This window comes from Ambystoma mexicanum, chromosome 5q (assembly GCF_040938575.1).
Source record: "Ambystoma mexicanum isolate Mex_15411 chromosome 5q, UKY_AmexF1_1, whole genome shotgun sequence".
Classification (NCBI taxonomy): Eukaryota; Metazoa; Chordata; class Amphibia; order Caudata; family Ambystomatidae; genus Ambystoma; species Ambystoma mexicanum.
The window spans coordinates 1,140,218,562-1,140,245,892 of NC_090933.1; the positions used below are offsets into that span (position 1 = coordinate 1,140,218,562).

Below are 27,331 nucleotides of genomic sequence, written 5' to 3' on the forward strand. Positions count from 1 at the left end.
ACATTCGAGCCCGACTTTGCAGCCGAAATGTTGATTGGCATCTCGTTCTCAGGAGTGCCAATTTTATTATTCTCAGCAGTGGCATTGGTGGATATGTTAGAGTCCAGGTGGTCAAAATGTGCCATCAATTCCAGCTCCCTGATTTCCCCAAGTAGGCCCTAACGGGCTGATACTAGGCCTTGAAAGCAATCATTCAAATCCTGCACCTCTGTGTTGGCGTCGTCAGAGGCGGGAGGGCCCACAGTACCCGAGACCCTGGCCCCAGTAGCAGCAAGAGATTTTACAAACTGTTTCACATGGCACCTCTCACCATGATTTAGCAAAAGCTGATTTAGGCCAGCTTGGATAGTTTGAGGCAAAACCCGGAATAAAAATGGTTGAAGCTTAAAATTTGCCAGGGTGTTTGGAGTAAATGCAAGGGGTTGCGCTAGAGACTTGGCCTTTATCAGTCACAAAATCAAGTCTCAAAGAGGGCAACGGCATAAGGGTGTGAATTTGAGCTGGGCCTTAATTATGACATGATTGAACAGGGTTGCACGGCTGGTTCATATCTTCCAGAGGAACGGGTTGAAGTGTCCCTGTAGAGGGTCCAGCCTCAGCACTTGTAAAAGGAGGGAGAGCACCACCCCGACTTCTCAGGCATTTTTTCAAAAATTCAATTTAAGTGAAAAAATGATTAAAAAGGGAGAAAAATAATTAGAAGGTGTAAGAGCTTAAAAGGCAACAAAATAGCAGTACATTAGATTCGAGACAGACAAAGTCTATTAAAAACTATTAAAAGTCTCAATGAATTTAATTAGTTTGATTAGGCTCGCAATGATAAAATTAGCGGCATCGGCGCGTGCATGACAGTCTCACAATCTCACAGAGCAGTGGTGCCGCGTAGATACAAATATGTCAGTTATTATTGAAGGTGATGCGTTTGTGGAGACCAGCAGCGGGTGCAATAAACTCAGCGCTGAGGCTTCCGTTTCACGCGTTACTTCATTCCCCCTGAGTCAAAACTGAGTAACAGTGCGCGTTGCGAAAAAACAAAAGACAGAGGAATGGAGCAAGCACTCCTATTTAACCACCAACGGCATACTTTTTTGGTAGCTGTGATGATTGCAAAGACTGTGGTGCGCTCTCCCCGGCAGCAACTCTAGAATGTCCCAGAAAGGAACTCACAGCTCCCCCAATCTCCGTTTAAAGATGATCTGCTCTCCTCACTTGTGTTGCCAAAGAACTCCACCTCCAGCTCGGCCTCGGCCCCTGCAACACAGAACACACAAAAAGATATATAATGTTAGTGATCTGAGGTAGCGTGTGTTTGCCACTATTGGTGGCCTCGCTGCTCTTGGCTCTGTGAGAGAAAAGTTGGGTGGGCATCATTAGTGGGACAATGGGAGAGGCAGATGTGAAAACCTGTGGTGTTGATGGGTTCAGTTCGGAAGTAGCCCATTCTTGAGTGCCAATCTGCTTTCTCTGGGTTTGGCGGAAGAAACTGGGGAGTATTTTATCCTTAGGGAAGAGCCCAATATCTGATAGACTACAGCACTTTGGGTATGGCTAGTTGTTGAAGTGGGAGTGTGCAACAGGGCTAAAGATGAGAGCTTAGTCGTGACTCGGCTAGTGTTGGTGTGCTAACGGCTAGTTTTGGTGTGCCTTCTGTGGCGGGTTTTATGTGTGCAGTGTAAGATGGTAGGATATCTCGGAAAGGAGTTGGTTAGTCAGGGCAAGGTGGGAGTAGGCATTACAAGGCAAAACAACCTGTAATCCCGCATTCATACCCCTGTCCTTGCAGACAGGTCGCATTTCTCTAGCTCCCAATGCCATCTCTCTTGCGCGCTCGCTCTCTCTCGCTCTATTTTTCTCTGTCCCAAATAGATACATTGTACCCTTTGAGGAACAAAACAAGCATCTGCTAGTTGGCAGATGAGGGAAAGGGGCGGTGTGGAAACTCAGACATTACCATATGCTGCTAAGGCTTAGGGGAGGCAAGAGCTTAAAGTTCACTGGAATGGTGGCATCAAATCCGAGGACCGCAGTCACCCTTTTCACATTCATTGGTATGTTGGTTAGCAGGCTCAGATATGCCTCAAACCTTACTCTAAAATGCTCAGGTGCTTTTCAGGGCAGGGTGTTACATTTATCAGGCGTTTGTCAGGGGATTGGTTGCGGCAGACCCCAAATCCCTGCCCATTTCGCCAAGACATTTACCCTGCTGTCTCCCACAAGCCTCAAACACTTCTCACAAAGTCCAAAATGAACCCCCACTGCCAACAGCCGCAACTCACAAGGTTTTGATGCATCATCAGGCGTTCGGTACCAGAGTGATGTTGCATCCCTGCCTGCCTGGTATTCTTCATGATGAAATGAGGAGCAGAAAAGATAGAAAAGTGGAGCGTGGATTCCTCCCCCCAAAGAATATGCAGCACCTTGACCTAAAAACGGCATGGGTAAGTGAGACGGCTGGTAGGATGGTGAAGATATTGCCATGGTTAAACCATAGTTTGCCTGCTGTTGGGTGTAGTGGATTGGAGCAATTCACAATCTCTCTGTGCTTCATTGCTAAGGCCAGAGGAGCCAAGCAGGCCCTGTATTAGGTCCATCTGTAGCTTCACCCAACCAGCACAGAGGTAAAGCCGGACGCCATGCAGAACTGGAAGCCGAAATGGAGAGGACAAACAGGCAGGCAAGATAGGCCTCTCTCATTAAACTGAATCCACTGTCCCACTGTGAAGGCATGTCCATGATTTCAAAGGTGAATGAGCAGCCAAACTCATAATGAGGCTTGTGTGGTATGTTACCACAAGAAAGAAAACATACAAGATTAATTGTACACCTAAAACCAAAACAGTATGCCACATCATTCACAGTGACAATTACCCAAAGAATTCCTTACAACCTGACATGAAAATATCAGCACTCTGTGTAAACCAGAAACATGATAACAGGAGCAACCACACAATGGATTGCTTATATTAGGGTGGCCTGCCCGTGGGTGCACTCGGGCGCTGTGCATACACGGGGTGCTTAATCACGTGACACACACATGCATCACTGTTAAATTGTCTCTCTCTGTTAACAAAAAACAAGTACACGATCCAAGAAATCCAGCAGGGGAAAAACAAACGGTTCAGGGTTCCCATAAAATGGGGCAAGAGAACCCCAGACAATGCAATTCTGCCCATACATGATGCCATTTCTGAGTAATGTCTGAGTCATTCCTGGGTCAGAGAGTGCCACCTGCGGTTCCTGCACGGGGATGGGGAATATTATCGCTAGTGCACAGCAATGGGCTTCAGATGGACAGATGAATCCTACTCCTGGAAAAAAAAGTGCTGCTCCCAGAAGTGATGAGGCTGTTAGGGGGGGCTTTAGTTCTGGGGAATTGTACCTGCAAAACACGGTAACTGAGGAAGCCAAATATTGCAACACTAGGAGCACCCAGGCCTACAGTGACCCACAAGATATTGCCGGCCCTCCCTCACATTCATCGCCAAAGATATTGAGAAGGGGGAAGGGGGGTATCGACTTGTTCATTAATGTTTCTATATGCACACAAACCAAGGGGCTTAATGATGCAGCCCCCACCAAGCCTTCAGTTGGAGCTCTCAAAAAATGGAAGTGGAGTGGAATGGAAAATGCATTGTCAGCAAGTGTAATTTATTCCCCAAAAAATGCACACCTCAAGCCCTTTTTTCTCTTCATAAGTAAACAAAAAAGAGGTTTGGTCTACAACTCCCCATTAGCTGTAGCTCGTTCTACCCCTTGCCAGAGTGAATACAGAGTTGATCAGAAGGAGGAACTGAGGAGTAGCCTGTTTCATGGACTCAGCCCCCCAGACGCAGTAGGACATGGCGCTGGAAACAAGCCCCATTGGCACCGCATCCGGGTGGAGGAGTCCCCAGCTGTGAACATCTCAGAAACACTCTGAGCGCCGGACCACCACGATCTCAGCCTACCTGACAGGCCCCTCCCATCCAGAACAATAAAATCACTGAAACCAAAATGGCTTCCGGGTGTGCCTTTGGGAGATCCGGGGAGGCAGAGGCACAGCTCTTCACTGCTCATCAACAGTCAAATGAGAACGAAGGAAGAAAGATTTAGGGCCCGATTCATGGAATGTTTTGCCCGGTTCAAAGTGACTTTGCACTGCCGACACAAACCCTGATTCATGGAACTGTGCAAAGTGTATTTCTGCAGTGCAAAGTCTGTGCAAAGACAGTGCATAGTAATTTTTGCAGTACAAAATGACTTTGAACGGACTTTGCACTGCAAAAATGCACTTTTCACAGTTCCATCAATCAGGGTTTGTGTCGGTACTGCAAAGTCACTTTGTTTACGTGTAAATAATTCCATGATTCGGGCCCAAAAACTTAGCAAATGCTGGTGGATGGATGCGGTTCTGCCTCTTGCTAAGTGTTTGGGACCGAATCACAGTGTACTGCAAAAATGACTATGTACCGACTTTGCACAGACTTTGGACAGCAAAAATGCACTTAGCACTGTTCCATGAATCAGGGTTTGTGTCGGCAGTGCAAAGTCACTTTTCAGCAGTGCAAAGTCACTTTGAACCGTGCACAAAATTCCATGATTCGGGGCCAAAAACTTAGCAAGAGGCAGAGCCGTAGCCACCCACCGGCACGGCATCTGAATCCAGCTAACAGACCAATGGTGGTGAGTATAGGTGATTGGTCTGGTGCGTTATACCTTAGGGCAAAAAGAGCACTTCATTATAATTATTTTCGGCATTTTTAGGTACTAGCTCAGATGCCTGTCCATCCTCATAGACAAAGACTGTGAGGAGGATAAGGGGCAAAGTGGCAGTGCCTACCGGACAACAGCGATGCTCTCTGTACCATGCACCTATTGATATTTCATACAGAAATGTGAAATCATGCATTTGAAGAATGTAGCACTCTTCTGCTGTCTCACCTTTTCACATGTCCTCGTTTCCGCTTTCAGAAACATGCAGTGCAGTAGAGGCGGCCTGTCGTGCTGGTGTGTCGATGCCAAAGGTTCTGAAATCGTCGGCAGCAAAAAGAGTGCATCGCCTGTAGCCTGTGAGTAATCATTAGCATGGGATCAAATGTGTACGTTTTCACAAGACCACTAATCGATGGGAAAAGGGATCATTTGTAAGGTGTGGAAAAAAGTAAGGCTTAAAACAGATGGAGATAGCGTGCATTGGGGCTCTGTCATCTTGCGGCGGCGTTCTTTTTGCGAACGTCCATGCAAAGAAGTTTTTTTTATAGAAAGAGAAGGGGAGTTGGTGTCAATCCATGAAGTAAAAGTCAGGAAACATGGCGGCTAGGTTGCCGAAGAGATAGCCGGCTCAGAGTAGTAGGTGAAAAGAATATCGTGATAAGATTGCCCGCGATCCTACGAATTAGCTGAGAAAATTGATGAGTCATGAAACAATAAAGTTTAAACAAGAAGAACTGAACTGGTACAAGTGTGATTACTTGCTCCTTGAATCATATTTTTGTCTATCCCAAGTTGTTTTTGGGGAAATATATTAAAACATTTCAGAGTATTTTTTGAAGACATGTTGCAAATGAACTTTTTTTGAGATATTTTCAATAGATAAATTAACACTTACGTTACATAAGGACAATAGGCTCACATAAGTGAATACATCCAATTTAAATAGGAATTTAAAATGAAAATTATATATATATATATATATATACATATATATATATATATAAACATCTACAGTACCCATCCATTTTGCAAATGTATGTACATAATGTGATCAATTTCCTCTCGCTTCCCTTCATATGTCCATGGGTCTTTAATTTGGAGGCCCCTCTGAGCAGACCGCCGCGCCTCACAAAGTTAGTGTGTGGTAGGCAGCGTATTTTATGTTCTGTTAAGTTATTCTCCACTGAATGTATTCCCGTCTATTAAAATTGTTCAAAACATCGGATTCCTAAAGAGCAGAATCAGTGTTTCTGATTGCCGATTCACCAAGGTTTTTTAAATGTTATTTTATTTAAGAATAAACCAATACAAACCTCTACGAGGGAGGCCATTTTGCATATTCGACTGTGCTTAACGGAGCAATATATTATGCTGTATTGCCTATTAATGATACAACGGAGAACAGGAAAGGGAGAAACGGGAGGGAGAAAGAAGGAATGAAAAAAGAATGAGTATCTACCGAACATCAGTAACGATGCAAAATTGAGATTTCAAATTAGACGTAGGGGCTCATTTTCCAAGTCCCCGTAGAGAAAAGGGAGGCACTGACGACACCTGTCTTAATGCCTCTGTTCATGCTGCGGGGCTTTTCATTATTTTTGAAGGCAGAGGGCGGGGGAGGAACGGCATTTACGTTTCCGCCTCCCGCGTGCCCGCCGTCTCCAAAAACAACTTGGTTCGTCATGCTGGCGTAAAACCAATGGGTTCCATTGGAAATCATTGTAAACGTTGACGGCCATGCGGACAGGGCATGCAGCGGTGGGTAGTGAAATGCAAAGAGGCTTCTGCTGACTCTTTACGCTTTACATTTGCACTCTGCAGTGCAAATGACGAAAATTGCCCGAAGGAGACCTGTTTGCACGTAAGTGCAAACGTAAGCGGTCCCCTCTGGGCAGTTTGCGATTGTGGAGAAAATGAAGTGCACAGTGTTTAGGAAAGTCTTTCCTTATTCCATTGAATGCCTCCTTTTTCCATTAATTGCAATGGAGATCCTGTCCACATTTGCCAAATGTAGCATTGGCCGCAGCCATCCCTGTCTAGGTTCCTCCTGCACTTACAGTTTCTGAAACCCAAAGGCTTCCGATTCATGATGACGCTGATGAGCCACATTGATTTTGCTTTCCTCGAAGCATTCTGGGTCTCTTGTACCTGTGCATTTATAAATGAAAAAGGTCAAACTACAAGTACCAGAATGCAAAGCAATAAACAAGAGAGACTTTGCTTTTCTCGCCAGATAAGGATCAACATACGCCATCCACCCCCTTTGGTTTTAATTAGCACCACTTGTTTCCTGGGACCTGATTTTATGTTTGGCCGTAGCGGTGAACATGTAGCATCATAGAATACCAAATGCTTTACCACCGCAGGAAACTTCGAGTGTGACAGGCCGAACTATGAAAGATGGGTAAGGAATATACCAGGCTGCAACATTAAAACTAAAGATAAAGTGAAGACGCTGGGCGTGTGTCTGGATAAGAGCTAGGATCTGCAGGCCCATGTGGGCAGCCTAGTATCATCCACGGCTTCTCACATTAAATTATTAGCACAGATGCGCGCCTATATCTCTCACACCAGCAACGAGACACTAGCCAGAGCCATGATTGGGTCAAAAACGGACTATTGCAGTAGCTTGCTTGTGGGCATTACGAAAGCCGATAGCGCCAGATTGCAAACTGTGCAAAAGAGCGCTGTTAGGGTGATCATGGGCCTCAGGAGGAGGGGCGATCTGTCTGAAGCCAATAGTCTGCACTGGCTTCCAATCAAGGCCAGAATTCCTTTTGGCCTCCTCCTGATTACACATAAATGCCTGATAGGGCATTGTCAGCCCAGTATACTTAAGGGAAGTGCTGGATAATGATGATAGTACTGGGACCCTCAGATCTAACACCCTAAAGCAACTTAAGATACCCGCATGTAAACTTACACAGGTGAAGAAATGTGCGTTCTTCCTTGCCGCGCCTAGAGCCAGGAATGGCATCCCTCCGGACTTTAGGGCAATCGGCTCCAATCCAGTATTTAGAAAAGAATTGAAGACCTGGCTGTTTAGATAATACTGACAGGACTGCCCTTCCTTGCCTGGCTCTGTCCTCTTCCTGGGTAGCTTCTTTGTCTACTCTTTATGTTACATGTTCGCACCCCTAAACCTCCGGGTAATTTGGTGCGCTATATAAATATATTAAACTAAAGCAAAGTACCCGTCCACAAAAGCATTACTGCATGTGGCAAGTACTACATACATTAATTATTGACTCCCATGGAGTCCAATGATGCTCCAAAATGGGGAATAACAGAAAGGTTTGCAGGATTTGGGATTATTGGAAAGGTCTGCAGGGGTTGGGATTATTGGAAGGGTCTGCAGGATTCGGGTTTACTGGAACCGTCTGCAGGATTTGGGATTATTGGAAAGGTCTGCAGGATTTGGGATTATTGGAAAGGTCTGCAGGATTTGGAATTATTGGAAAGGTCTGCAGGATTTGGGATTATTGGAAAGGTCTGCAGGATTTGGGATTATCGAAAGGGTCTGCAGGATTTGGCTTTACTGGAAAGGTCTGCAGGAGTTGGGATTATTGGAAGGGTCTGCAGGATTCGGGTTTACTGGAACCGTCTGCAGGATTTGGGTTTATTGGAAAGGTCTGCAGGATTTGGGATTATTGGAAAGGTCTGCAGGAGTTGGGGTTATTGGAAGGGTCTGCAGGATTTGGGTTTACTGAAAAGGTCTGCAGGAGTTGGGACTATTGGAAGGGTCTGCAGGATTTGGGACTACTGGAAAGGTTAGGAGTTGGGATTATTGGAAGGGTCTGCAGGATTTGGGTTTACTGGAAAGGTCTGCAGGATTTGGGATTATTGGAAAGGTCTGCAGGATTTGGAATTATTGGAAAGGTCTGCAGGATTTGGGTTTCCAGGAAAGGTCGGCAGGAGTTGGGACTATTGAAAGGGTCTGCAGGATTTGGGATTACTGGAAAGGTTAGGAGTTGGGATTATTGGAAGGGTCTGCAGGATTTGGGTTTACTGGAACCGTCTGCAGGATTTGGGATTATTGGAAGGGTCTGCAGGATTTGGGATTTTTGGAAAAATCTGCAAGAGTTGGGATTATTGGAAGGGTCTGCAGGATTTGGGTTTACTGAAAAGGTCTGCAGGAGTTGGGACTATTGGAGGGTCTGCAGGATTTGGGATTACTGGAAAGGTTAGGAGTTGGGATTATTGGAAGGGTCTGCAGGATTTGGGTTTACTGAAAAGGTCTGCAGGATTTGGGATTATTGGAAAGGTCTGCAGGATTTGGAATTATTGGAAAGGTCTGCAGGATTTGGGTTTACATGAAAGGTCGGCAGGAGTTGGGATTATTGCAAGGGTCTGCAGGATTTGGGTTTACTGGAAAGGTCTGCAGGAGTTGGGATCATTGGAAGGGTCGCAGGATTTGGGTTTACTGGAAAGGTCTGCAGGAGTTGGTATTATTGGAAAGGTCTGCAGGATTTGGGATTATTGGAAAGGTCTGCAAGATTTGGGATTATTGGAAGGTTCTGCAGGATTTGGGTTTACTGGAAAGGTCTGCAGGAGTTGGGATTATTGGAAGGGTCTGCAGGATTTGTGTTTACTGGAAAGATAACCGCCTCTTTTAGCATCAGTTCCTGTTTTGACCCAGAAGCTCTTATATGTGCCTGTTTCTAGACAGGACATGCTGGGTGGACTTCTCCTTTAAAAGTGTATGCTTAGATCTGGCCACAACAGGGTTTTACTTTGTATTGGCACCCGGGAGATTGGCTCCACTGATCGGAGCCTGTGTTTCATTGCTGGCTGCCACCCCCTTCCACAGTCTGGGTTCCCTCTGTCCTCCTCACCAGCTTCTGACCTTTCCCCCATACTCCACCCGACTCTTGCCCGTCCCCAGTTCCACTACCGTTCCTCTGACTGGGCCATGTTCTCTCTAAATATGTCTATCAACACTTTAAATGGGGGGGGGTTCCCCTAACGCCCCTTCTATCCCATACTACCATCCCTCACCCCCCCCAATTCCTACACCCACACACACATAACATATATATTTTTAAAACATTTGGTGAAAAAACGTATTGTGCAGGAATAAAGTGCACACGATTAAATGGACCCATATTTTTCTCCCACCTCCATTTATCCACTCCGTGGAGATTCAATACAGGCTGATCCTGAACTCCTGCACTGTTGTGCCTTCTGATGGCCTTCATGGGCTTGCAGAACTTGGTCCTCCCTTTTCCCACTCTGGTTTCTCACTTGAATGATGTACGCTACTGCATGCGCCTGATAGGGCTCCACCGTCAAGGGGCTCCTCGCTTCACAGCCTACCCCAACAATGGAACAACGTCCAACTCTGATATGCTCTGGGCCCCATCAGATCTGGTCCTGAGCTCTTTTCAAAACATATCACTTTGTAGTAGAGTCCATTTGTCAGGTCCCAGCATCAAGCCAACAGTGTCATCTGCAGGGTGTCTGCAGTCGAATGGTCACACTCCCTCTCTGGCTTGTGCACAGAGAGAGGTGCTGGCAAAGATGGAGAATCAGTGAGGATGAGGAGACAAAGAGACGGCTAGTACAAGCAGGAGGAAGCGCGTGGAGCCAGCCAGCCGGGAGAAGGGATGCTGATGAGAGACTCCCAGAGCAAGGAGCAGATATCCAAGACCAAATACTAGAAGGAAAAGAAACGGTGAGAAGAGCAGAAAGGCCACAGGCCAGTGCTTAATTTGTGGGGGTGGTTGCCAGTGCCCAATACCGGCACTCTTTTTTGGGCACCTGAACTCATGCGGGACCAGCACACGTGCAATTGCTTTATTTGTTCTTCCACTTCGCTTTGCTTCGATTATAAATCATTGGGATTTGTCATTCTGATCTCGATCTCTCTCGTGCTTGCAGGTTGCAGGCCATGGCTGGCTAGTCCTGGGAGGGGACAGCAATAGCAATGAACAACAAACTGTTACAAACAACAGCCAATGAAAACTACCATTCTGTTGTTACAATGCAGTATTTGATAGATTCTGTATAGTAACACAGAATGTGCAGTTTTCATTGGCTGTTCTTCTGAGCCAGAGAAATTACAAGGTGACGTGTTGTTGTTGCCACAGAAGGCAGCGCGGCGCCACCTTCATTTCACGAGTTACTGTGAAGAGAAGGTGTCGAGGCGTGGCGTCGTTGGTCCTGACTTGTGAGAGAGACAGCCTGCCCTGCTGCACTGCGTGGTGCTGCTTAGTTGCTTCCTGGGGCCCCCTCTGCCTGCTTTTTCATTTGTGCGGGTGCCAGTGTGCGCACCCGGCCCCCCCCACCCTGAGGCCCGACAGGAGACCAAGTCCCAGCCGGCAAAGCAAGTAAGTCACTTGTTGTTGCGTGCGGTGCAGCCTGAGCCTCTCACAGTCAAGTGATCAGGCAAGGAAGGCTCAGGTCGGCAGTCAGCAGCACACTGCACACAGGTCACACAGACAGAAGCCCGGGCGCGGACGGGCCCCTGGTGGGTTCCTGACTCCTGGGCAGTCAGGACACCACCAAGGGACTGTGCCACCACAGTCCCTTGGTGGTGTCCTGACTGCCCAGGAGTCAGGAACCCACCAGGGGCCCGTCCGCGCCCGGGCTTCTGTCTGTGTGACCTGTGTGCAGTGTGCTGCTGACTGCAGTCAGTGCCAGTGCATTTCTGTGACCAGGGGCTGGCGGCTGCCGCAGACTGAGTTGGATGACTCTGTCGCGGGCGGCCGGGCCCATGGATTGTGCCCAAAAGTATGTTTTTTACTTTTTTCTTTGAAAACCTGACCTTCCGTGTGGCTGGTGGCCGCGGCCCCGCCCCACGGAAGGTAGGTTTTAAAAGAAATAACTTATTTTGAGTGGCGGCTGTGGCCCATTACTTCGAAAGTGATGGCCCCATGGAAGGTAGCCTAAGTGATTGAGGCAAGGCAGGGCAAAGCCCAGGACTGGGCGGGGCACGGGCTCTACGTGCTCCCACTAGTGTCTGTCACAAAAGGAATGAATTGTCATTTGCAACTTTGGTCACTTTTTCATTTGGTGCCGAGCCCGACTCGAGACAATTGTATGCCCCAGTCCGACCCTGGATAGCATTCATCTAAGCGAAACATGAACTGTGAATTTGTGCCTGGGTGTTTCCGCTCTTCCTTTTAATGTTATCGGCCTCATTAGTTCACAAACAAGCTTCAGCGAGGGGACCTGGAACGGTGCACGTATTGGGCCGAAACCGAACCGGCTGCACTTCGCGAGAAAACCCCATGCAAAGACGAACTTCTGAAATGCCATTTCAGGCTTAAAGATACATACATGGAAACTAGACGGAGATAAACATGGTGCACGTGCCCACTAATCTGTCGTCATAAATAAAAGCACTAGTTGAGTATTCGTGTATAATTCTCCACCGTCTTTTGCTGTCATTTTTTTACATAATCCAGCGCATGTTTTCTATTCTGATGTGTGGTTTATACACCAGATGTGGCCCCTTAACCTGGGTACAGTACGCTCCGAGCATGTGCTCTGAATGAGAGCACATGCAATCCTCAGATAGGAATCCTCAGATAGAGAGGTGGGTGTCTGTTACACCCCGCAGTTTATTGAAGTATGCCAAGAACATGTCAGTGGGAAGGAGATATCCGAATATGCATTCTACTTTGGCTCCTGAATATTGGGTGACAAAACATAGTTTTTTAATATGTGTTAAGGTGGAAAGAGGCCCTAAAGCAGAAGTAGCACAGGCCGTTAATTTCACAACAATGGGCCTCATTACGAGGCTTGCGCTCCCGTAATGAAGGGTGCCGGTACGGGACCGGCACCCTTCATTACGGGATGCGCAATTACGAGGTTCCCTTTGCGGGACCCGGACCAGATGTCTGGTAAAATCAGACGTCTTTTCCGGGTCCCGCGAGGGGAAGAGGGAGGTAATAACAGGCCATTCGTAATGTGCCCGTTGTTACCTCCCTCCCCAATCCCATTGAGCCCTATGGGTGCTCAAATGGGAATGGGGAATAGTTCCTTCAAGGAGGAATAACCGGGTCCTCCAATGTTGGAATGACCCGGTTATTCCTCATTGAAGGAACCCAGTAATGGAGGCCGGTTTGGAGGCAGCCATGGTGCTAACAGCACCATGGCTGCCTCCAAACTCGTAAATAGGCCCAATGTCTTGCAGAAATGACTTTTTCCAAGTTATACAACACCATGAAGGAAGGGTGAAGGGGGATGCATTTATGAGATGTGATGACTGATAAGGGCTTGAGAGTAAATTGATTACACAAAACACCTGGATGAGGTGACTGAAGAACGGGCTGATGGGAGGGTGCTCTTCCTGGAGGTAGCCGATTAACTATACTTGGTGTACTTCAACAGACTGCCAGATGGGGCAGAAGGGGTAGAGACAAATAAAGTGCAACAGTGACTGAAACAGAATGCTTTTTTATTTATTTGCATTTTTAAAGCGCTCACACAGCCCGGGGGCATCGAGGCGCAGTTACAGGAGGAGCATGTCTTAGTTGCGTATTTACTACTAGCCTGTGTCAGCAGTTGCTGCAGCGCCAAACATGTGACATGGAGCAGCAGCAGCAGTGTGATGGGTTGGCGGTGGGCCGATCTAGGTAGGTCTAGCTCTGAACTGGCACGGCCGACGCGCCTGCGCTGAGGGTGGCGCCACGCCCGGCATTATGGGGCCAATATTTTTGGGCACTGGCACTTATTTTTTTTACAAATTAAGCACTGCCACAGGGTGAGAGCGAGACAAGAAGCTGAGGAGGAGTGATTTCAAGGACAAACCTGGAGTGTGGAGAACCATTGATTGAAGAAAAATACAATTTGGAAATTGAGTTGGTGGATTGAGGAATGATTCAGTGCCGAAATATTGCGCTTTGGGAATTCAAGCCGAATTCCCAGAGCCCTCTAAAAAAGAGAAGGTGTGGACAATCTTTAGGTGAAGAAACATTGAGGGGAGAAACATTCGGCCTCAATTCAAGTTTGGTGGTAATCTTGTATTAATTCTGTGAAAACAACAGCCAAAACTGTTCATGGTTACTGCCACTCAGTCTGACAGAATTACAGCTGGGTTACAAGTGGTGCTAAAAGTGGTTTAAATTTCCATTTTTGGAATCCATAGGTCTTGAATCTACCACGAGCCACAGTAAATCCAATGATTTTGGTAGGAAAGTGGAAAATTAACTTCCAGCATCTTGCTTTAGGTAAATCCTCCACTTCTAGGTCAAAAGTCCAAATTCAGAAGTGCGATGTATGTGGCGGTATTTCATACCACCATAAAAAGTGAGGAGAATGGAACTACTGCCACTTTTTTTTATCGCACCTCCAAACTTGTTATGCGGCCCATTGTCCTTTGCAGAGTGAAGTCTGAATTCCCATATTCCTCTGAGAAGGAGGCTCAACCTAATGTCAAACAAAATGCATGCTGGGAATTGAAGTCAGGGTATCCAGAACCCTTTGGGAAAGAAAGTGAGTTCAGGAAGTACCTAAATTACTTGTGTACATAACAAACCACCGGGATGGAAATGTATATTTATTACACGCCATGAACAATTTAAATCTCTCATGGAAAATTTCAAATGTGTGCTTCAATAAACCTAGTTTTAATAAAATGGAGGCACTGATTAGTTGTTTCGTGGAGCAATTCGAACAAGTCGTTAGTTTCTTACCAACAAGAAAAAGTGTGCTAAGTCAACAAGAGAGTGAATAACACCCCTCCACCCCATGGGTCATATTGTAAGCAAGCCCTGCCAAGAGAGTTGATATCCTGGAGAACCGACTGAACTACTTAGAAATTCATGAGTAAGGAGGACGTATTGTATATGCTTTAAAAAAAACAGAGTGAAACAAGATTGTCCAGTCTACTGAAAGATGACGATTGAATTCCCAGAATTCATTGAGAAAAATAATGAGTGGCATATCATTGGATCTGGAGAATTTACACCAGGGGGGAGAGGCAGCAGCCAATCAAGTATCCAAGAACGGGGGATGTGTCTGCCAATACAAGACCACGTTACATCCTCACCACCTCATCCTCTCCCAGGGTCTGTCGTTTTCCTTCTTTTCGGCCACTGCCCCCAGCCATGTCTCACCTCCCCTCGCAGCAAACACCCTGGTTCAGATGTACCCCACCAATCTCCCACTACTGACATCTCCCGTGACCTACCTGCGAACGCCGTCTTCGGCAAGCCCTTCAACCGCATCACTCTGGCTGCAGCCCTGCAGTGGAAACAGTAAAGGGAGGCACTGGGCATTATCAGTCGGGCCTCTAAAGCCCAGCTAGAGGAGGCGGTGCAAGAAGTCACGGAGGAAAAGGAGACCAGGGGTGGGAGACCACAGTGCAAAGTGGCTACTGACGGGGGCCCTCGCAGCGGTGGTGGCCTGTAGTTTATCAGCTGGGAGAGGGGACGCTAGGGATAAAGGGGCCAGGCGGAGCAGAGGGGACATACCTAGGAGGGTGCTGAGGAGTGGGGGAACAGAGGAGAAGGGATCCAGGCGCAGGCCTGGGGTGGCAGTTGCATGTGGTGGTGCAAGCGAGGGGGGGCTGTTGGGGCAGAAGAGGCCAGGGGCATGATGGTGGGGACGATAGGGGGAGGACGGATGAGTTTAGGGCAGCAGTAAAGAGAGGGCAAGGTTGGAAATACCTTGAGAAGAGTGAGGAGGAGGACACTCTCCCCGGAGGATGACCGTGACAGGGGAAGGTACGGGACGGCCTCCCCGCCCGATGGGGTTGAACGCGGAGGGCATGTCACAGCCCCCATTACAGCAGAGGAGGAGGAAAGAGAGGACTTTAGAGAGGTCCCTCCGGTGAGAAGAAGTGGGTAGCCAGAGGGTGTGGTACAGCACCTAGCACGACGGAATGCAGGGCAGAGGAAGGAACGCCTCTCCTGAGAATAGAGAAGGAGCGGGAAGGGGCTGGTGCGGCCCTGCCGGAAAGACAACATAGGAGCATCGGGGTGGATGTCCCATGCTGGCCCGAGGAGGATCTGCCCGGCTCAAGCGGGCGTACGCAACATGACTGATATAGGGCTGGAGAGGATGAAGAGGGTGAGGAGGATTGGTTGGTGTGGGACGAGAGGGGCCAAGGGGAGTGGGTTGGAAAAAGAAGGGGACGACGTGGTGAGAGGTTTGAGAGGTTTGAGGGGGAGGGTGGAGCTGGGGGTAAGGGGAGTGTGCGGAGAATGCAGGAAAGATGGGCTGGAGACCCTGCTGATGTTTTTTGTCTGAGCAGTAGGAACCTGTTGAGGAAAGAAATGAGGAGTAGCGGCCTGGAGGCCAGGATGACGTGGCTGGGTGAATACAGGCCGACAAGTGGTGAGCAGGGCAGGGAATGGTCTTCAGCATGGGTCAGGTTGGGGGCTAGGTGGGGAGTTGGGGAGTACAAAAAATGGGGATTGGGGCACCTGGGGCGGGCGTGACGGCAGTGTGATGACAGGGGCCTTGATGAGGGTGGAAGGGAGAGGTGTGGCCCTGTGGAAGTACAGATGTATAAGGTCCCGGATCCTGTGGCACAGGGGGTGGTAGAGGTGTCTACTGAAGGTACAGGAGAGAGTGCAGAGAAGGCTAAGAAGCTACCCTATATGGGCATTACAAAACCGTTGGGTGTGCATTTGATGGTGGCTACAAAGGAGAAGATTTGGGCCGGAGAGTTTGTTGACGTGTTCAAACATTTGCATAGGGAAGTTATAGCTAAGGATGGGTTGAAGGAAGAGGAGCGGGAGCTGGTGTTAAGGCCGTGGGTACCGGTTCCGATCGAAAATTGGACATACATACGCTAGAGGCTATACTGTGAGAAGTACCCTGAGAAGTGTGTAGCTTTGTTTAAATATACAGATGTGATTTGGAAAGCGTTTACACATTTCAGAGGTTTTGCGTGGGTAAGGTACGACGAGGAGTTCAGGGCAAGAATGGGTGAGGACAAGCAGGCAGTGTGGGGGGAGATTGATATGGACCTGTGGTTGCAGTGATTGGTGACCACACTCCCAGAACCAACACTTCATATGGCGAGTGGTTTACCTGTGCCTTACCGGCCTTTTCTTGGTGCCCCGCCCTCTTAGGGATGAGGGAGGAGGCAGGGGACAGCCGTCAGCGGCATGCTGCGCCTTTAATAAAGAGGGTTGCTCTGGGCCCGTGTGCAAATTCAGACATGAGTGCAGCAGATGTGCAGTACGGCATCCCGTCACATAATGTTTTGCGACAGGAGATAGTGGGAGGGGCGGGGCGAGGCGTTGTGGGGAAAGGCCTATAATCAAGTTAAGGTGGAGGTGATTGAGGAATGGCTCTGTTTTTACCCGGGTAGGGAAGGGGCCAGGATTTTGGGTGTGGGTTTTCGGGAGGGTTTTAAGTTGGAATACTCGTATCCGAGGATGCAGCGATGGGTGGAAAACCTGAAATCGGCACAGGAGAATCCAGAGGTGGTAAGGGCGAAGCTGCAGAAGGATGTGGCTGAGGGAAGGGTAGTTGGGCCATTTCTGGATTTGCCAGGTGATCTTGTGGTGTCCCCCTTAGGGGTGTGCATAAAAAAGTATCAGGTGAGTGTCAGTTGATTCACCATCTTTCATGTCCAGAGGGCATGTCTGTGAATGATTTCATTGCCTCTGAGGATTGCAGGGTGTCCTATGTAAGTGTGGATCAGGCGGTGGGTTGGTGAGGAAGAAAAGATGTGGTGCTTTTATGGCCAAATGTGACATCAAGTCCGCTTTTCGGTTGTTGGTGCATCCAGAGGATTTTTGGTTGTTGATGCAGTTTGAGGATCAAGTTTATATGGACAAAGCATTGATGATGGCCTGTGTAGTGACATGTGCGTTGTATGAGTGTTTTAGTTCCTTTCTGCAGTGGGTTTTCACTTTTGCATTATTTGGATGATTTCTTGTTCATCATCGGGGCGGGTGATGAGGAGGAGTGCCAGCGGATGCTGGAGGTTTTTCAGTCATTGATGCTCGAGTTGAGAGTGCCATTGGCAGAGGATAAGACTGAAGGGCCGGCGGTGGTTCTGACTTCCCTGGGAATTGAACTGGATTCCGTGGCTATGACCTTGCCCTTGCCGGATGACAAGGTGAGCAAGCGCAAGCTGGTACAGTTGTTGGAGAGGGCGGTAGCGATGCATAAGATAATGCTGATGGACATGCAGAGGTTGGTAGGGCACCTCAATTTTGCGTGTCGCGTTGTGGTCCAGGCCGCACGTTTTGTAGAAATATAACCCATTCTATGGCAGAGGCGAGGCACCCACATCACAGGGTGAAGCTTTGAGGGGCTGTCAGGGAGGATTGCAGGGTATGGCTGAGATTTTTGGAGGAATTTAATGGTATGTCTATGTGGCTTTAAGGGGAACCAGTGACTTGGCAAGTTCAGGTTTTCTCTGATGCGACAGGCGCTGGAGGATGTGGCGTGTACTGGAGGGGTAGATGGTGCGCAGAAAGGAGGCCTGAGCGTTTGATGAGGGGAAGGGGGTCATGGCTTTCTTGGAATTGTTCCTGTTGCTGTTGGCTTTGTAACTTGTGGGGCAGAGAGTTGCGAAATCACAAAGTGAGTTTCAATGTGGATAACGAAGCAGTGGTTAACATTGTGAACAATCAGCCAGGAACCAGAGGGTGTCCAGGCTAATGAGGGAATTTGTGCTGAGGTGCATGAAATGCAATGTGGTGTTTAGGGCGACACACGTGCCAGGGAAGGATAATGGCATCACTGATGCATTATCTCGTTTTAAGTGGCAGAGGTTCCATGGGCTGGCACCGGAAACAGAGGTGACGAGGCACCAGAACCCGTAGGAGCTGTGGTGGCTAGGAGATTGAGAGACCTACATTTAATAGAGGGTTCACTGGTGCCAGCATCGCGGGCTGAATACAGGGGAGCATGGTTGGAGTTTCTGGGGGGGGGGAGTGTACAATTGGAAGAGGATGGATGATGTGGAAGGGAGAAGGAGGGAGGATTTGATCGACTTTATATTGAACTGTTTTGGTAGGGGTTGGTCCAGGGCAATGATATCAGGGAAGTTGGTGGCCATTGCCCTCTATAAGTGGTTCTGGGGCTTCCAGTCTAGCGGGGGGGGGGGGAAATGGCACATAGGATGTTGTAAGGATGGGTGAGGGGAAAGGGGAAGGTGAAGGACTGCAGGAGACCAGTGCCAGCGGGCTTGTTAAGTAGGCTGTCCCAGGTTCTTGAAGGTATATGCTGATTGCCATGGGAAAGAGACATGTTTACGGCATGTTTTATGTGGTTGATTTTTGGGACATTTCAGGTATCAGAGTTGGTACTGAAGGGGCAAGGGGAGAAGGACTGATGTGGAGGTATGCCTGTCTGAAGACAGCATGGCTGTCACAATGTGTAAATCAAAGATGGATCAGTTGGGTAGGGGGTTTTGGGTACATTTGGACAAGGGTAGTAGGGAGTTGTGTCCAGGGAGAGCAGGATTCCTATGGCAGAAAAGATGTAGGGGAAGGGATGGTTTAGTTTTTCAGCACGAGAACGGAGAGGGAGTGATGGCTGCTCAGGTTTTGGGGGTGATGAGGAGGGCTCTGTTGGCAGTGGGTGAGACGGCAAAGGATTTCGAGACTCATTCTTTTAGGGTGGGGGCAGCGTCCGAAGGGAACAGGTTGGGTTTGTTTGAGGAGAAGGTGAAGAGGCTGGGGCGCTGGAGATCGGCAAAGTATAAAGGGTACAGTAGAGACTTGGTAGAAGGGGTCTATCAAGCAGCAAAAGGGTTGGGGTGGGGGGACTATTAGAGGGGAGGCTCATTGTCTTTTTATTTTTCAGATTTGGCCAGGAGGAGTAGTGAATGGCCTCAGATATGGATATGCGGACACTCCATAGAAAAATGGGCTGGGAAAGCTGCGTCAAAAAAGGGTTTGGATACCCGTTTGGGGTGTAGCTATGATTTGACTTTGCAGAGATGGCCGGGGATTGGGGGGCTTAGGTGGGACCAACAGTTGCTGGTGGGTATGAGAGAGTTTCATGAGTTGCCAGCGGCTCTGGTGTGACGCGCAGGGAGAACGATCTGGTTAAGGAGACAAGTGTGGCGCTGTTTAAAAAGATGAAGATGGAATTTAGTTGGTTGTGGGAGATTTGGCCGGGGGTTGATTTGGTTTGCACCGAGTTGATGCCAAGGAGGGTATCGAGGGGAGCTGTGAAGGAAGGGGCAGTGGAGCAGACGAGGAAGAAGATGAACAGGGAGATGTTGGCGTTTTGTAGGTCCTTGGGGGGTGGAGACGCTCATGCACAGAGATATCAAATATGAGGTTCTTGATGTGTTTCAGGAGGATGGAGTTCATTTGTCGCTTATGGAGAACCAGTACTATCTGTTAGATGTTAGGTGGAAGGGGAAGGCTATCATAAAGGGGTGGAAGAGGAAAGAGTAGGGGGAGTTAGGTGGGTGGGTCAGAAAGAACACCTCAGGGGAGGGATTTTCTGGTGCCAGGGACATTCCCCTTTCGAGGATGGTTGGGAGAAGCTCAAAGGGGTAGTAGCGCGGTTAAGGAGGGGTGGCAGTGTTTGCATGAACAGGCTAGCCTGGGGGTGTACAAAGAGGGGGAAGAGGTATTGAAGAAGGAGGGCCTGGCCTCAGGGAGAAGATGGGGGAGAAACCAGGAATGAAGGTTGAGAGGAATTGAAGGGGAGGGGAGGCGAGGGAATAAAGGGCAGGAAGTGATGAATTGTGTAATAAATTAATTGTTTGGTGATTGTTATTTGGTGCAGTTAGCCCAAACAAGTGAGTGTTAGATCAGCGTTTGTTACGCCAGATAAAGTTCATATTCTTATCTCGACTTCTGTTCTGGAGTTGATTACCTGGACCATTCTTCAACGGTTTCGATCTGCATAGACAAAGTGTGACTTCACAGGGTCAGATATTGACCTCTCATTGAGCCAACAAGTGTAACCAGTTTCTTGAGCCTCTACTGGCTGTGAACTGGGGATTCGCAGAATCGATACAAGACTGTGCTCTGTATTCTTTCTTTTAACGGTAATAAATAGTATGTTTTCTATTTCTGCGGGAGTTCTAGGCAGGCTCTTAAAGTTTTCAGTGAAGCAAGGGTAGAGCATGGGTGGAGCTACTGAGGGGAGTAATGCTCAGTGTCGGAGAAATAGGGGAGGCATGTTTCAGGTTGAAGACATGAGCCAGGCACAAACAGATTTAAAGAGAGAGGGAAGAGCTGTGATTCGATGGAACCATCAGAGTCCATTAACGCATGTCTGTCCAGCAGTGCCTTAAGTGGCACTACAAAATGAGCCGGGGCTCATCAAGGGGGCGTGGCCTAACAACGTCCTTCTGGCCCGTTAGGCCACACCCCCTTGACGAGCCTCGGCTCAATGTGTTACTGGCACCTCTGCCAGGCAGCCCATTGTAGAGATCAGCATCTCTCTGCATTTATTTTCTATAGGCTTGCCTGGCAGGGGACAGCGCCTCGCCTATTCAGCCTTAATGGTGGCGCTGCCCCTCGCCAGCTGGGGAGGGGCAGCATCACCATTAAGGCTGAAAGGGTGAGGCCTCTGGAAGCAGAGGCCCGTTTCCTAACGCCTGAAACTCCAGTGATTTAGAAAGAAACGCCTCTGCTTCCAGTGGCCTCACGATTTCTCCATAATGGTGGTGCGTTAGGCAGAAACCTGTGCAGTTCTCTTAGGGACCACTGCAAAAAGCTTAAGACCACAGGTGTGAGCAGTAAACCCAATTGGTAGCAGTCTCTACCACCCAGATTTACCTGGTAGCTGTGGCTGAGCAGTCAGACTTCTCTCAAGAAGAGTTAGGCAGTATATAGAGTATACATATTAGGTACAAAAATACAGTAGCACAAGCAAACACTGACCAGAGCTTTGGTATAAAAGTATATAATTATTTATTTAAAAACACACTTGTAAAAATACACTGGCACTAATATGTCAAGCAAGTTCAAACACAGTCACTAGAAATATATACACCTCCCTGATTAATTATTCAACAAGTCTTAGGAAAAGAACACCACTTATTATCAACACAGAGGTGAGCGCTTAACCAAGATGGCACTCCAATAATTATTTAAAAAGGGAGAGAAAAGGCAGAAATAGGTAAGCACACAATACCAACACTTTTAACAGAACCACAGCAAGTCAAGAAAGGCAGGGTCTACTGTAGAGCAAAAAGTTCATAGGCCAGGCCCACTCTTGGAGAGAGCAAGGCGGAATGTGCCCAAGATCACACAGTTGAAGTACTCTTTAAAAGTCTTTGCAGATAGTTCAAAAAGGAGTTAGATCAGTTCAGAAAAGTTAGTTAACAGGTCCCACGTCACCCCAGGATAGAGAGTCAAGGATTTACGGGACACCTTGAACAGTCTGTTGCAAGGGAGACCAGGCGGGACACAGTACCTGAATTGGTGAGAAAGCTCCAGCGGGGGCAGTTGTTCCTGGCAGCGGGCGCAAGTCGGAGCTTCGTCCAGGGGAAGAGAAGATCTCGACGTGGAGGAAAGCTGGAGGTCGTTGCACTGCCAGGGAAGAGAGCAGCCGCAGAGTTTCCCGGTTAAAAGGTACTACCCTTTTATTCGCGGTAGTGGTGAAGCGTGGCTATCCGGCCGCCGGGGTGCTTGTCACGGGCGATTCGACCATGAGACGATCCAGGAAGGTGAAAAGAGGGCAAACTGGTTAACCCCACCAGTTCAAAGGAAGAAGACTCTCCTGGAAGAAGATCTTCTCTGTCGTTGGGAGGTGGTGAGTCGGTTCAGCAGGGCTCTACCGGTGGTGTCGTCGTTGCAGGTCGGCTCAGCTTCTCCCTCTTCTGATTATTTAGGTCCTGTGGCGACTTCTGAAGTTCCAGTCCCCAAAGACCTGTTTTTATGCAGAAAACCCCCATTCACCAGTCCTAGCTGTCACTCAAACATGCTAAGTGGTGAGCCGGGCGGCTCACCACTGGGCCAATCACACAAGAGTGCGACTTGAGTTGCCCAGGCAGCTCAGTCCAGGGTGCCTATTCCCCCCTCCCACACATCCTGTAGACCCAGACAGAGTGGCACCACTTTTGGAGGCTTCTGTGCAGAAGCCCGCCAAAAGTGGAACAAAGGGCTCGACTTGGGTTGGAATTACAGAGGCGAACACAAACGCCATTTTAAAACTGAGTCCTGGCAAAAAGACCCAACCGGGGAATAAATATTAAATAAATAACCCAGCGGTATCTTTAACATTACACCAAAAAAGTGGTGCGTTTAAAATGAATGGAAAAATCTGATAGGAAATATTCCGGTTAAATATTTTGCGTGGTAACCACTGCCACCAGCCAGAAACTCGACAAGGGGGGACTGGACAGTGCCACCTTGGAAAACAGACCCAGGGGCAATCTAATTACCCCTACCAGTACTTCCACAATATGATGGTTTGTACTGGTTCTGTTCACAATTTGAGACTAGTAAAGTCAATGGTGACTTTACCTGCCCTGGGAGACAGTAGTCAGTCCCAGGGTATGGAGTCTATGTTTGGGGGTCACTATGACACCCCTGTGTTACTTCACTGAGGGTGCTGTGTAACACACTTACCAAAAACACATGAAGCCCTATGGACTAAAAGACCCATAGCCCATAAAACACATTACAAAGTCAAAGGACATTCTCAAATCATGCCTAAGAGTGGGAGAAAAAGAGTCTCACTCTTAGCAGGAGAAATAAATAAACCCCAAAAATCCAGCGAACCTGCTGGGGGACTCACTAGGTTTGGGAAATTAGCCTTTACAGAGAATTCTCCCTAACATGGTGCCTGCCTACGGGCATCTCTTGCTTTAAGGGATGCTTCGGAGGTGCGGCGCCACCATTATGTCTGAAAGGCATTTTTTTCTGAAGCCTGAAGTTCTCGCACACGAGCGAGAGCTTCAGGCTGTAGAAAAAAAGCCTTTTCGTGTAGTGGCCGGGGCTGCCAGGGAAGATTAGTGGGCCCCGGCAGGGCCCCACCTCAAAACGAAATTTAAAACCCTGCTGTCCAGTGATTGACACAATTGTCTGTCTGCAATTGGTTTGCATGATCAAACAGAGAGCTAAACCTTTATTTTGCCAGACCTAAAATAGAGAGTTCAACAGTGGAAATCCCCAGCTGTTTCTTCAAATGGAAGAAATCCAAAATACATATGCTTCCTGGAGCCCCAGTTATTTGATTGGAAATAAATGCAGTATAACAGATCACACACTGGAAAACTAGAAATATTTACAGAACATTGAATTGCAGATATGGTACCTCAATTAAGGTTGCGCTGCTGAAACCTTTGTGCAACCCGCGTGCGCCACTGGTTCGAAGTCCATCACTAAATATTGAAATTATTAAAGATTATGCCCTTATGTCTTGATGATACAAAGCCACGAAGCCATCAAGGTACACGTGTATCTCACCGTGGCATCCACCAAAGCATTGTATCCGTTTGCACGCGCCGATGCCCAACTGGTATTTGGCCTGTTGGTGAAATGAGCCAGAGTCTCTGACATAGAATAAATATGCAGTGCTCCATAATTATCAACAAGACCCCACCCCCTGTGGGGAACATGTTTCTGGCCCAGGCTATGTCATTACGGACATGAGTGTGACAATCCTTAGTGGCAACTTTACAACAGACAGGGCACAATCATACTCAGAACATCTCATCAAAAACTATCTTCATTTGAAAGACATCAGCTTATGAAACATCTTGATTTGCCAATATCTTACTCTAACTGCAAAACGACTCTATTGCACATATATTATAATCACAAACATAGCCGGAAGTGCATTTTACATTCACAAATTCAGAATGCCTTTTCTCATAAAAACCATTTCCTTTTTTGGGTTCCCCTATATTTTTGTTTACACGGAAGAAATAGTTGCATCGGCATGACACGGTTGGGCCTGGGGGGCGTGGGGGGAGGTGGGGGTCCGCGGTGGGTGGGGGGGGGGGGGTACACTGGGACAATGGATGCATCACAATAACTGGAACTCGCTGAAGACATGAATTCATTCCTTTCACCTGATTTCCATGGTTACATGTTGTGTGCGAGGCAGTGGGCAACACAAATTGGGGGTCTGGTATATATGATATGTCTCCTCCCCTATATACAATCCACCTACAATCGAATCACCTGGTTGTTCTAAGGTTGTCAGGCTAAACCCACCCGCTCACTACTCAGCTACCCACCCAACGCATGGTTACATGTCTTTATAACGAAATATTGAATAACGAATACATATATAACGAAAAATATACAACAAAACATAACCATTTTTGGGGGGAGGTGTCCCCCTCAAATCCATGTACCCCACCCCTAAAAACGCACCCCAACCGTTTCCCCACACTATTTAACCCTTTAGCCCACCCTCACATATATTTCCGTAATTTTTTTCATTATATAATTTTCGTTATATCTTCCTTCGTTATACATGTTTCGTTATAAAGACTGCAGACCCCAACGCATGCTCCCTCTGCAGAATGATGCTTAAGTACATACATCTGCATATTCCAGCACCCTGTAATTGATCGCTCGCAATATCTTTACTTGTGTTATTTTAGGCCTCTCATTTTGCCAACTACAAAAACAGCAGATCTTGCTAAGCGGATATCTCAACAGAACTACCACCTCGTACGTGCCGCAGTGCAGCGATTCCGGGGAGTTCCTGCCCATGCAGTGTGACCTGGAGATGAAGCAATGCTGGTGTGTGGATGCAGAAGGAATGGAGATCTATGGGACCAGGCAGCCTGGGAAAATAAGTCAATGTAAGTGGAGTCCTTGTAAAGAAAAACATTTGAAAAATGTCTCCAGATTAAGATCAACATTTGCCAAGCCCTCCACAAAGAAAGGGCGGGCACACGCGCGGACGCTCGCACGCGCTCGCACGCATGCACGCACTCTCTCTCGTTGGGGTAGCTAAGGAAGGCATGAGTAGAGCTGATCTGAGCTGATACCTTGCCATCGGGCTCCCCACCGATAAACACACACCCTAAGTATGTTATTCTTTCTCCTCAACCCCTACAACAAAACCCCAATACCTTGCATCCTTCTCCCTTCCCCCCACAACATGAACCCATACCTGAGGTCCTACATCCCTTCCCCATAGCAGGATACCAATACCTGGAATCCCACCTTTAGAGGACACTGCACAGTGAAATTAAACGATCTGTCCAATTTCACACTCTTTCTGTAAAATGGAATGTGAACCCAGTGTGTAGTTTAGACACTTGACCACACATCTTCTCACCGGTATCTGATATAAATGTGTGTTAAAGTAGAGATTTATGGAGCAGAAATGAGGCTCTGGTTTTATAAATATAACTCAAAAGTACACAAATCACAGTATATACCACACTGTCTAATATCTAAACTTTTATGTTAAGAAAAAGAATGATTATAGCTTTATTTTCACCATACTAAAAGGAACACTACATGCGCCAGGGTGCAAAGTAATGTCGGCCTAAACAATACACTGTGTTTTTCAACTGTTAGTTCAAGACATGAATACACAACAAAACTGATTGTGGTCATTGTTTCACAAAGACGTGGAACTGGTTGTCGTGCACAGCTTCTAACAGGGTTAAACCGCAGTAGGCTCAGGTGGGAGCAACAGGTAGCAGCCACAGGTCCTGGATGGTGGGAGATTGAGGGCACAAACTAAAGGGTTGTGTGGCAGGTGGAAAGCCTCATGTCTAGGCAAGCGCATGCCCCTTGCACATGACCAGTGTGACCACCGCCTCATTCACAAACTCGGCAGTACGTGGGATCCCACGGCCGGTGCCCACAGAGTAAAAGAAAACGACGCATGTAAATGCCCTTCCCATGGAACAGTGTAGTACATCATCTAATTCACTTTTACGTCGGGAGAGAAGCATGGCTCGTAGGTGACAGAGCAATGAGTGTGTTAAGCGAGCCTTGAGCCTGTGCTCTGCACATTATACATGATGAATATTTCTACACATCTTTGAAGCAAACACTTTAGTTTAATACGCTATACACGAGTGTGGCGTTTTGGCATGCACATTTAATAGAATCATTTCCAAATGAGCCCATTTATGGCAGGGTTGCTCCTCGCCACTGAATTCCATGGAGGATTTTGAGGATTTACCGCTGGCGGTAATTCTGCCAGCGGTAAACACTACATTGTGGAGGTAATGTGGATGAAAGTCCTTCAGCAAGTGCTGGAGGTATTTTCTCCACTTTATCTCCAAACTTGGAAACTGGTGGTGTGGGAAATGGGTGGTAAAGTGGTTGAAATTGAATTACAGGGACTTTACTGCCTTTTTTTTCCTGCTGCACCGCCAAACTCCTAGTGAGGAATTTCGTATGTTGTATGTTGCACATTGCGCCTAATGCCTCCACTCTACACCCCCTGCAATGCATGGGTAGCACAGAGGTTGGGAAAGGGGGGGCAGGAGGGCCATACAGAACAGAACATTATAGAGGAGCAGCTTTCAGTTCATCTCCTTCTACTCGCAATCTCTGTTCTGCTTCCCGAGTTCTTCTTTCTGCCCCTCGTCCTCCCTGTCCCGCCTCTCTTTTTTTATGCTTTCTGCTCCTTGCTCCCAAACTTTGAAACTCTATTCCTCTCTATTTTTGGTCTTCTGGCTGGCTTTTTGCCTGATCCTTGAACCGGCTTTTTTTGTGGTGTTTTGTTATGTTAAAGCGCTTTGGATAAAAGCGTTATATAAGCACCATAATTAAAAAAATAAATACTGTTCATTCGACATGGAAGATATGCCCTAAGTTAA

At 47.8% G+C, this 27,331-nt stretch overlaps 1 protein-coding gene across 1 annotated transcript in view; it reads left to right on the forward strand.

Annotated features, from left to right (window-relative positions):
• Positions 1-27,331, forward strand: part of TG (thyroglobulin) — a 1,030,738-nt gene that overhangs the window by 25,571 nt on the left and 977,836 nt on the right. Inside the window, exons 3-4 of the mRNA XM_069622147.1 lie at positions 4,951-5,048; positions 25,142-25,345. Coding sequence (XP_069478248.1) covers positions 4,951-5,048; positions 25,142-25,345 — 302 coding nt within the window. The remainder of the gene's footprint in view (positions 1-4,950; positions 5,049-25,141; positions 25,346-27,331) is intronic.